General features: G+C 40.0%; 1 protein-coding gene across 1 annotated transcript; it reads right to left on the minus strand.

Annotated features, from left to right (window-relative positions):
• Positions 1 to 7220: 7220 nt before the first annotated feature.
• On the minus strand, positions 7221 to 9912 carry LOC127994552 (zinc finger BED domain-containing protein 4-like). The gene is made up of 2 exons (XM_052591812.1): positions 8286 to 9912; positions 7221 to 8093 (listed from the first exon to the last, which is right to left on the minus strand). The coding sequence occupies exons 1-2, from the start codon at positions 9611 to 9613 to the stop codon at positions 7565 to 7567; spliced, it is 1857 nt and encodes a 618-aa protein (XP_052447772.1). The 5' UTR covers positions 9614 to 9912; the 3' UTR covers positions 7221 to 7564.
• Positions 9913 to 11388: the final 1476 nt, after the last annotated feature.

An 11388-nucleotide genomic window follows, 5' to 3' on the forward strand; every position in this document is an offset into this window, starting at 1 on the left:
ACAATCCTTTGTAGAAGTTTGCAGCAGTTCATGAAACAAATATATTCAACAGGAGCCATTTTCTCTCTTTTCTGTTTGAATGTAGGCAGTTGTTTTCCCGTCTCTGGAATGTAAGCTGCTGGCAGTGGGAGGCAAAGTCTTCTTTTTGTAGTATTATCCCAGTCCCAAAGAGTTTTTAGTTTTAGTGTTTGTGCCAAAAATCTGTTGTTTGAGCACTGTGCTGATCTGTTAAAATAAAAATCTTAGAAAAATCTGATAATAGTACAGAAAAAAGAAGCAAAGTGCAGATCAGTAAGCTAGAACATCCAAACGATAGTTCCCGTTTTGTTGGTCCTTTCCCTTTCATGAGACAAATGAATGAGGTTATATATGAGCTCCATCTCCCAGACACCTACCGCATCCCACCCACCTTCCATGTGTCCTTGTTAAAAACTTTCACTAATCCACTTCTCCCTCCTTCTGCAGAGCACAAGATACCTCATTTTCCCAAAGTCGACCCTAACTATAGAGGGGTGGAGGGGTGGCCGACTCCAGTATCTCGTGGATTGGGATGGGCACGGTCCTGAGGAGAGATGTTGGGTGGACAAATATGATATTCTGGATCCGTCACTCCTCTCTGACTTCCACCATTCACACCCAGATCATCAAGCTATTAGGGGGCAGGGTCATCCTCACCGTCAGTCACATGCACCAGGAGTCACCATTCGGGGAGGGGGTACTGCCACATATTCACCAGCCACATCAACCACACCAGACATATGCAACCATTCACAATCACCAGAGTATTGATTTCGAACACTTGATGTCACTTGATGTTTTATTTGATGTTGTGAGTATTTACCTCCCATCAGACGTTGGTGACAGCGTCCCGTCTAGACAACTTTAGCTTTTCCTTTCTACGGTCGGCGAGGCTTGCGCATTCGACGCTGCAAGTATTGAGCTCCCGTTTGATGTCTGCAAGAGTCTCCCAGCTGGACAACTTACTTTTTTCATCCTATGGTCAACAAAAAGGCTTACCCTTCCGATGCTGTGAGTATTGAGCTCCCATCAGATGCCAGCGAGAGCCTCCCGGCCTCACACCCTTACCTTTTCTTCCTACGGTCAGCTAGGCTTATTAGCACATGTGGAGCACACTTAAGATAATCAACACTAGGGTATAAATACAGCTCACTTACCTCTATCCAATGACGGTTTAACAGCATCCCCCCTCCACCCCATCTCCTCCACTTAGAGTTAATTTTACACTTTTATATGGGGGGGGGGGATTGTTAATCTGGGTTTTGGGCCATTCTCGAGCTCAGAGCCCTTCCCCAGACAGCACGCCAAATATGCATTATAATACTTCAGCTAATTATGTGTAAGTGTGAACTCGTGAACCAACTTTTGGTGCTTTAGACAGTGTGGGCAGGTGCCAAATCCTGCTGGAAAATGAAATCAGCATCTTCAAAAAGCTAGTCAGCAGAAGGAAGCATGAAGTGCTCCAAAATTTCTAGGTAAATGGGTGCAGTGACTTTGGTTTTCAAAAAAACACAACGGACCAACACCAGCAGATGACACTGCACCCCAAATCATTACAGACTATGGAAACATAACACTAGACTTCAAGCAACTTGTCCAAACAGTACATTCCTTGTGAAGTTCACTCAAATTCTTGAATCGATTTTGCTTGACAATCCTCATAAGGCTGCAGTTTTCTCAGTTGGTTTTGCATCTTTTTCTTCCACACTTTTTCCTTCCACTCAACTTTCTGTTAACATGTTTGGATACAGCACTCTGTGAACAGCCAGCTTCTCTGGAAATGAATGTTTGTGGCTTACCCTCCTTATGAAGGTTGTCAATGTTTGTCTTCTGGACAACTTTCAGATTAGCAGCCTTTCCCATGATTGTGTAGCCTAGTGAACCAATCTGAGAGACCACCAAAGGTACATTCAAAAAAGTGCTATTTACTCAATTACTGTATAGAGGGAGATTACGGGAATGGATTCTTAAATTATTTTCCGTCCCACTCCCACAAAAAAAAAAAAAAATCTTGACCTGTTCCAATCCCTTAAAAAAAAAACTGGGGGGAAATCCTGTCCCAATCCCAGAAGAATGATTCATATTCCCCCCACTCTCACTGGCCAGAATCTAAGTTAAAAGATTAAAGTCAGTTAAAAGTTTAAAAAAAAATCAGTACAGATCACAGCAAGTTTTCCAAAGCCATGAAAAGAATTAAAGGAGTAAAGGTATAGATATCAAGTACCAAATACATGTTTCAAATAAATGTTACAACATACTGCTGCAGCTGCTGTTCTTTCAAAAAACTAATTTAAAGGGTATACAATAAATGAAATGCCAAAAGTAAATCATTGACACCACATAAAATATAAAAAGGTGTAAAAATGTATCCAGTTTAATATAATAAATGAACATTAATAAAATAAAGTGATTCCAATATTTTTTTCCCGCATCATGCTAAAGTTTATACAGACTATGAGACATTCACACTTTCCATAAAGGACTGATTATGGTTCTTTTGAATTGCAAACATGATACTTGACTCTGAACTGCTGCTAAACATTATTCTTTGTCTATAATATTCTGACCATTGGTGCCCGTCTCACACCTATATTGCCTACATTTCATAATTTCATCATTGTTATGTTTAGGGGATGTGCGCGAGCATCGCAAGTCATGTTTACATTAAAGGGGGGGGGGGGGGTGAAATGCCATTTCATGCATACTGAGTTTTTTACACTGTTAAAGAGTTGGATTCCGATGCTAAACATGGACAAAGTTTCAAAAATTAAGTTGTACGTTTGAAGGAGTATTTTTGTTCCAAAAATAGTCCTTCCGGTTTGTCACAAGTTTCGGAAGGTTTTTTTCAAGGATGGGTCTGTGTGACGTGCGCGCCCGTAGAGCAGAGCAGAGACATTCACTGACCAGAGTGAGAGAGCAAAATGTCACAAAAAATGTGTGTTCTTGGTTGCCAATTTGACAACCCTGCACAGATTACAAAAAAATAAATAAAAATACAGCATTAAGGGTGTACAGCATGTTTGTGTTTGTTGCTTGTTTTACAAACAAGGCCCAGTTTGATGCCGGATTTGCATATCGTTTATTCTCTTAAGGATGATGCAGTTCCAATGAAAAAGGGTCACGATCGTGTGTTGGAACCGCAGGCGGTGAGTAAAGCTGCTTAAAATATCTCTGTGTTGTTAACTTAACTATCGGCACGTAAGCATATCAAGTAAACAACATGCGATGTTGGCATCAAACTGCACTTCCCACATGTACACCTTTATAGAAAAAAAAAGACGACATAAAGTGGAACTTAGTCATTTTCCAAAACCACTAAGCAAATATATAGTTTCGATACAAACCACATAGAGACGTCCTGCTATAGTTGCTGCTGCTGCTCTTGTTCAATTTCAGCCTTGGGATCTGATTCTGGATCATAAATATACGGCTGAATTTGACTGTTAGTCATGGTTTGTTTTGGATGATGTTTTTTCTCCTCACGGTAATGTCACAGTTTCCAGACGCTCTCAACGCAAAAGCCTACTTGCGCTCATGATTCTTTAGCTCCGCCCACACGTCACGCCTCCAGCCGCTCGTGTTTTTCCGAAAAAAAAAAAAAACGGTACAGACTATCTTTCTCTTATAAATATAATAAAACTAAAGACTTTTTGGAGATATGAAGGATGCAGTACTACTCTATAGGTACTCAAGATTAACAGGAGATTGAGTGAAAATGAGCATTTCACCCCCTCCTTTAATCTACACCCCGCCTCCACCAGCGCGGGGTGTCGGAATGTTCGGAAACAGTATACTGTTGCTCAGCCTTTTCAAACTTCTTTTTGCTCCCAAACGAAGAATGAAAAAAGAACTTTGTTTGAAGAATACACACTTTTTTTTTTTTTGAAAGTAGATATTTCACTCTCTGTAGATATATTTTTCACACACAGAGTTTTTAAGTTTCTCACTCGTTCACATGACCGAGGTGGCAGAAAGCGCATCCTGTTGTTTTATATTTTAAAAAAGCGCAATGTTTCATTGTTATTCTGAGTGCACATAAATAAACATAGAGAGATTTTAAGAGCAAGTAGCCATCTGTCCTCCAATGAGTGCTACTGTTCAACTTCCACACAGACACTTCAATATTGCACAATTCTCTACGATAACATTAGATTGAGTGGCCATACATGTAAAGTTGTTACTACATAAATCTTTGAGATGAAAAGCCATATTTGAGGTTGATGAATTATAGGTGGGTCCTGCCAGGTGTAATATATTACCACAAAGGCAAGCCATTAACAATCTGTCACAGACTGCGTATATTATTCACTTAACCAGCAACTCCAAAGCAAACAGGAGGAGAGCATAGACAGGGCAACTAGAATTAAGATCAAAGTTGAAATATACAGTTTATAGTTTATTTATGTAAAAGGTATATGTAACAATACAAACTTCATAATCATCGGGAAAAAGGAGGCGGGAACCGGCGGACAATCAACTGAAACTTTAATAATCAAAATAAACACAAAACAGCGCAACAGCCCCTCGCGGATGACTGTTATGCACAAATAAAAAGCAAACACAAAATTAAGTCCAGGCCTGGTCCTCTCTCGTCCGTCACTGTCGTCACTCCAGTTTTATATCCCTCCATCTCCTCTGTGGGACTCGAGACCGGTCGGTCGAGCAGGTGTTGCTCATTTCCCAATCACTCCACCGGCCTCGCTCCTGTTCCCACGTCTCTTGGCCCCACCCCACTCGTCACAGTAAATTTGTGAATAAAGTTGTGTACCATAGTGTTATTATGATTTCTGGTCCCACACACTCCCGCTGAAAATTTTTACTTTTAGGTCCCAGTCACGTGATTAATAGTGATTTTGTTTACCATCCCGCGGGATTCCCAATAAAAATATCAGCCTCTATTTCTGAATGAATCAGCTGTTTGATTGAATCAAATGAATGAATGACTCATAAAAACATTTAACGCCACCTGCTGTATATAAATAAATGTTTCTCAAATCATCTTATATGTTAGGCCATTGTAGCCTAAACATTTATGCGTAATACATTTTATATTGAATCAAAACATTTTTTTATTTCTAAAGTCAACTTGATACTTCCTCATTTAACACAAAAATACTTTAAAATAATGTGTTGTGGGTATTTTCACAGCCAAATTTAATTTCCGATTAATTGATTAAATTCATTAATTGCTGCACCATGTAATTAGTCCACTGACTATGTATATATATATATATATATATATATATATATATATATATATATATATATATAGATAGATAGATAGATAGATAGATAGATAGATAGATAGATAGATAGAAATACATATTAGCAATTCATTGAATTGCATTAATTTTTTTTAATTAAAGTACTTTTTCAGATAACATTTTTTACATTTTTATTTTATAGTAACCATAATTGCTCATGAGAATTTAATAAATGGTAAAGATAATATCATAAAAATAATGTCACAGTCACTGATCTATATGACAATGTATATAGATCAGTGGTTACAATACAAAATATAAAATATATAAATATAAAAATAATAAATAACAACAGGAAATATGACCTAGCCTAGGTTTGTGAGATCCACCCTGTTATCTTATGCTGCATCTGCTCACCCATACTGCATAAGAGCATGTGAAGCATAAGCTGATCCACGGAGTTTTTGTGGTGGATGTGGTTTTACTGCACTAAAACAAGAGAGCTGCCATACAAGAACATGACCATTGTTCTACTGACACATCACCATGGTTACTCTTGGGTAGTGACCTACTCGCTTGCGTGAAGGAAAATCCTACCTCTCTTGTATTAGGGTCAGCCAAATATAGGCACAATTTATGGAAATGAATTTCACGATAAGAGTATTCTTTTAGAAAGTGGGAAATTAGGTTTTTTTTTTGTGTGTGTGTGTGTGTATTTAAAATGTGTAATCCTATAGTTCCATGAACTCAAAATGCTTACCAAATGGGCAAGCAGTTATAATGAAAATCTCATCATGAGCACTGCATATGTGCGCTGCTGATTGGGCTTTTCATTGATGACACAATAAAAAAAACTGTCCTGACATCATATTCAAGGTGCATTTAAGTATACTTCTACTTCTGTAGATGGTGTAAAAGGCAACAGCCACTTTGGAATAAATGGATTCACCAGGGCTGCTGTGAAAATGCCCTCCTTGAAGGAAAATAAGTGGGTAGTGTGTGGGATTAGCATTGAGCTCAGCATTACAGACTGAAATTCTGAATCCAGGCTCAAGCCAAGGAAGTAGTGCTTTTGTACATCTCCAGACATTTGTCCTCATGCAAATTGTGTCTGATTCATCTTCTTCTCCTTTTTATTTTTTTTATTTTTTACATTAATTAGATTTGAGATTAGATTCAACTTGATTGTCATTGCACATGTAAGGTACAAGACAATGAAATGCAGTTAGCATCTAACCAGAAGTGCAATAAGCAGTAAGTACAGGATATACAGTGTCTACAATATGTTACAAATGTACAATAAATAAGCAGTACTATGGACATCATTTATAGATTTTTAAATACTGTCAGCAGGATATACAGATAGGTGTACTATGAACATACTATACAGATGGATCATGTAATTAGTAGAGATGTTCCGATACCATTTTTTCCCTCCCGATACCGATTCCGATACTCGTGCTTTGGGTATCGACCGATACCGAGTACCGATACCAGTGTGTTAAAAAAAAAGGAAAAGATCATACTATGCCTGCATAACTGTGATATTATCATTGTGGTAAGGTCTGGCTCAGGTTAAACCCTTTGTAAAACATGAATGAATAGAGGAAATGCAAGCCATTTATTTTTAAATAGAACAGTATAACAGTAGTGCAACAGCAACTTAAATAAATATAGGAATAATTGTTTTTTTTTAATTAAACGGCAGCCACAATATTGTAAAATAAAGGCATTTAAATGTTTAAATAGAACAGTATAAAACAGTATTGCAACAACAACTTAACTAAATAAATATAGGAATAATTATTTTTTTTAAATAAAGTGCAGCCACAATATTGTAAAATAAAAAAGGCATTTAAATAGAACAGTATAAAACAGTAGTCCAACAGCAACTTAACTAAATAAATATAGGATTTTTTTTTTTTTAATAAAGTGCAGCCACAATATTGTAAAATAAAAAAGGCATTTAAATAGAACAGTATAAAACAGTAGTCCAACAGCAACTTAACTAAATAAATATAGGATTTTTTTTTTTTTAATAAAGTGCAGCCACAATATTGTAAAATAAAAAAGGCATTTAAATAGAACAGTATAAAACAGTAGTCCAACAGCAACTTCAATGATTCCTTTAAAAAAAAAAAACTTAAAGTGCAGCCATTATGTTATAAAAAGGCATTCAAATCTTCAAATAGTGCAGTATTTAACAATAGTGCAACACCAACCTATAAAGTAAACATAAACAAAAATACAAATCAAAAGAGTAGCAGCTACATATTAAACAAAAAATACTTTACACCAAGTAGGCTACACATTGCAGTAGCATTTAAGCAATTTAGTATTGCTCATAATTTCAAGAGCAAAGGCAGATTCTTCTTCAAGAAGATGAGCATTTCTGCCCTCTCTCCTCCTAGCCTGTTCCTTCTTGCATCAATAATGTTGGATGCTACACTGAACAGTCTCTCACTGTCAACACTGGTACAAGGAGCACAGAGAAACTTTGCAGCAGTGGCAGCCAGGGTGGGAAAACGAATTTGGTTGACTCCCCAGTACTGGAATGGGCTGTCTGAGCGTGGGACCGTTTGCTCTGTCAAATATGTCTGTATTTGATTTTGAACTTGTGTGCTAGTGCTACTTGCCCCACGTTCCTCATCATGCTCCTGCAGGATTTCCTCAAACAGGCCTTTCAAGCTGCTCTTTCTGCTGCTGCTGCTGTCTGGCTGTGCTTCCAGACGTGGGGCTTTATGGGGGTTTTCTGGCACTGTCTCTGCTCCCTTAGGTGTGGTCCTGCTCAGTAACGCTGCCTCCATCTTCTCCACCTCTTGGGTCAGAGCATCCTTGGCATTCTTGTTGCTGTCTGCTCCTGTGAAGTATCTAAAAACAATGAAAAATAATAAATAAATGTCTTAATGTGTAAAATAAACATATAAACAACCTCTATAGTAGCTTTTAGTGGTAACATATTAATGCAACAGTAATCAATAATAATGCAATATCTAGTTATCCAAAACACCATTTCAAAATTTTGTTTATAATATAGACATTTAATAAACATATTAGACATACCTGTCTTTGAATCGTGGGTCTAAAAGAGTGGCAACTGCATACAAGGGCTCATTCTCGATGGTCTTGAATCTTTTCTGGACAGCCTCAAGAAGGGTTGTTTTCATGGTTTTTATACCCGTGTCCCCCTCGTTCTCCCGAGCAAGCAGGCGTTTCAGCACTGTGACTGAGGGAATGACTTCAGCTGCAGAAGAGGTGGAGGAGCTAATCTGTCTGGTCAGTTCTTCAAATGGTGCCAGAACAATGATGATTTTCTCCAGTAAAGCCCACTGGTAAGATGTAAGGGTCACTGGCAGGTCGTGGTCAGCTCCATATGCTGAAATTGACCGCTTCTGCTCCAGTAAACTTTCGAGCATATAGTAGGTACTGTTCCATCGTGTTGCTACGTCTTGGTGCAGACGTTTGGTGGGCATTTGGAGATCTTTTTGAATTTCCTCCAGGCGTGTAGTAGCCAGTGGCGAGTGTTTGAAATGACCGACTATCTTCCTACCATTCGCCAGTGCATCACTCACACTTCTCTGTGACAGTAGTCCTTCATGCACCACCAGCTGGAGAGTGTGGGCGAAGCATCCCAAACTTGCTACATCCATCTCGTCCATGGCTTTCTTCATGTTGCTAGCGTTGTCGCGCAAAACAACATGAACGTTGGACTTGGGGATTTTCCATTTTACTAGCATCTCCTCAATTGCTTCGGCAATTGATGTGCCAGTATGTGACCCTCGGAACTCGTTCGCGTGCAGCACCGCACTTCGAGGGGTAAATGTTGACTCTCTGTCCACCCAGTGTGACGTTAAACTTAGCAAAGACATGGGGCACACGTCGGAGCTCCAAATGTCCGTGGTAAAGCTGATTGCATGCACGTCTTTCAGCATACACAAAATGTGTTCCCTAACTGTCTCGTATAATTTGGGTAGCGCAGTTTCAGAGATATATTTACGACCTGGCAAACAGTACCTTGGCTCCAAATGCTCCATTAAGCGGCGAAATCCAACATTTTCGACGACAGACAGGGGTTGGTCATCCAGGACAATAAACTCCACAATTTTGTCGGTTATCTTTGTTGCTTTTTGGCTGTCTTTGGTGAATTTATCTCGTCGCTGGAAGGCAGTTTCCAGAGTTTGCTGCTGCAGTTCGTCCTTTTTTTTACCCTTAGCTTTGGTGAATTCGTCATGCTCTTTAGTGTGACGTGTCTTCAAATGTTTGATTAAGTTGCTGGTGTTGAAATTTGCAACATTCGTGCCACCCCTCGAAATTGCTTCTTTGCATATGTTGCATTTCGCCGTCTTACTGGTGGGAAAATCCACTGTAAAGTACTGCCAAACTGCCGACATGATGCGTTAACGTTAGCTCTATGGTTAGCTCCTTTTAAGGGAGGAGTCAGGTGGTCAGTTCTTCTTCGCCCCTCGAAAACAACAGTAGCTGCCGATGGCAACACAGCGCAACTGTTTTAAGAGCGGCGAAGAAAAACTGTAAGCTAACGGAGCTAATCAGTAAATAGATTCCTATTTCTAATAAATTATATGGTATCGGATCGGTGCCTGGACTCCAGTACTCGCCGATTCCGATGCCAGCATATTCGGCAGTATCGGAGGCATTTCCGATACTGGTATCGGAATCGGAACAACTCTAGTAATTAGTGTATGTATTCTATAAACAGAAACTATAAACATATGAAAATCATTTACACTAGTGCAATGGACATTAAAAAGTGCATGGAAAAATATTCCCGTGTGCAAATGGAATATTCAGTATTCTATAGAAATGAACAGGCAGTAGTGCAAGTAATAATTTTGTTGTTGTTGTTGTTGTTGTAAACCATTTGTAGTGTTGAGGAGGGGTGATGAATGTGTGTGTGTAGGGAGATGGTGGTGGGTTCAGTGGGCAGAATTCTGTAAGGACTCTAGGAAAAAAGCTGTTCCTGAATCTGCTGGTCCTTGTATGGAGGCCCATGAAGCGCCTCCTGGAAGGCAGTCTATGGTCAAGGTGAGAGGAGTCCTTAAGAATGCTGCAAGCTCAACGTAGACAGCATTTTCTCTGGATGTCCTCAATAGTAGTAAGGAGTGTCCCTGTGATGCATTGGGCAGTTTTCACCACCCTCTAGAGTGCTTTGAGGTCAGCAACTGAGCAGTTCCCATACCAGACTGTGATACAGCTGGTCAGGATGTTCTCGATCGCACATCGTTAGAAGTTCACTAGGATGGCTAAAGACAACTGGTTCTTCTTCAGTGTCCTAAGGAAGAAGAGTTGCTGGTGAGCCTTCTTGACCAGGCTGGAGATGTTTGTGGTAAAGGGACAGGTCCTCCGAGATGGTGGTTATTGTCTAAGTGTGTGAGCACTGTGCATACTGCATCCTCTTTGCTCCTATTGCTACGGTAAGCAAATTGGTGTGGGTCCAGTGTGGGTTGGAGGCAGTCCTTGAGATGTGCTAGGACCAGTCACTCAGAGCACTTCATAGCAATAGGTTTGAGTGCTCCGGTGCAATAGGCATTCAGGCACGTCAGGGAGGAGTGTTTTGGCACTGGCACAATGGATGTGGACTTAAAGCATGTTGGCACAGTTGCTTGGGTGAGTGACAGGTTGAAAAGGTCTATGAAGACCCCTGCAAGCTGCTCTGCACATGCCCTAAGCACACGTCCAGGAATGCCATCCGAATTGATCCGACTAAGTTCATTGTAGACGTCTGTGGAGGTGAGTTTGAGGGGTTGGTGGTCTGCTGATCTTGGTGGCTGTCTCCTTGCTGTCACTATTGATGCAAGCAAGTTATTATGCTCGTTAAGGAAGGAGACTGTGACCGTTGGAGTGGAGTTCCTTGGCTTCCAGTCACTGATGATCTGGATGCCCTGCCACATGCGTTGGGGGTCAGAGTTTGAAAAGTTTTCAAACTTTAGCTTGTAGCAGTACTTGACCTTTTTGATGCCCCTGTTCGGGTTAGCCCTGGATTTGCTGTAGGCCTGAGTGTCATCTGGTCTGAAGGCAGTGTTGCAGGCTATCAGCAGGAGTCACACCTCCTTGTTCATCTGTGGCTTCTGATTAGGGCACGTTGTGATCTGTTACTTGTAACACTGTCAATGGTGGTGTTGATTTAATCCAGTAGAGAGGAGGTATA

The sequence above is a fragment of the Carassius gibelio genome, chromosome A5, assembly GCF_023724105.1.
Source record: "Carassius gibelio isolate Cgi1373 ecotype wild population from Czech Republic chromosome A5, carGib1.2-hapl.c, whole genome shotgun sequence".
Lineage (NCBI taxonomy): Eukaryota > Metazoa > Chordata > Actinopteri > Cypriniformes > Cyprinidae > Carassius > Carassius gibelio.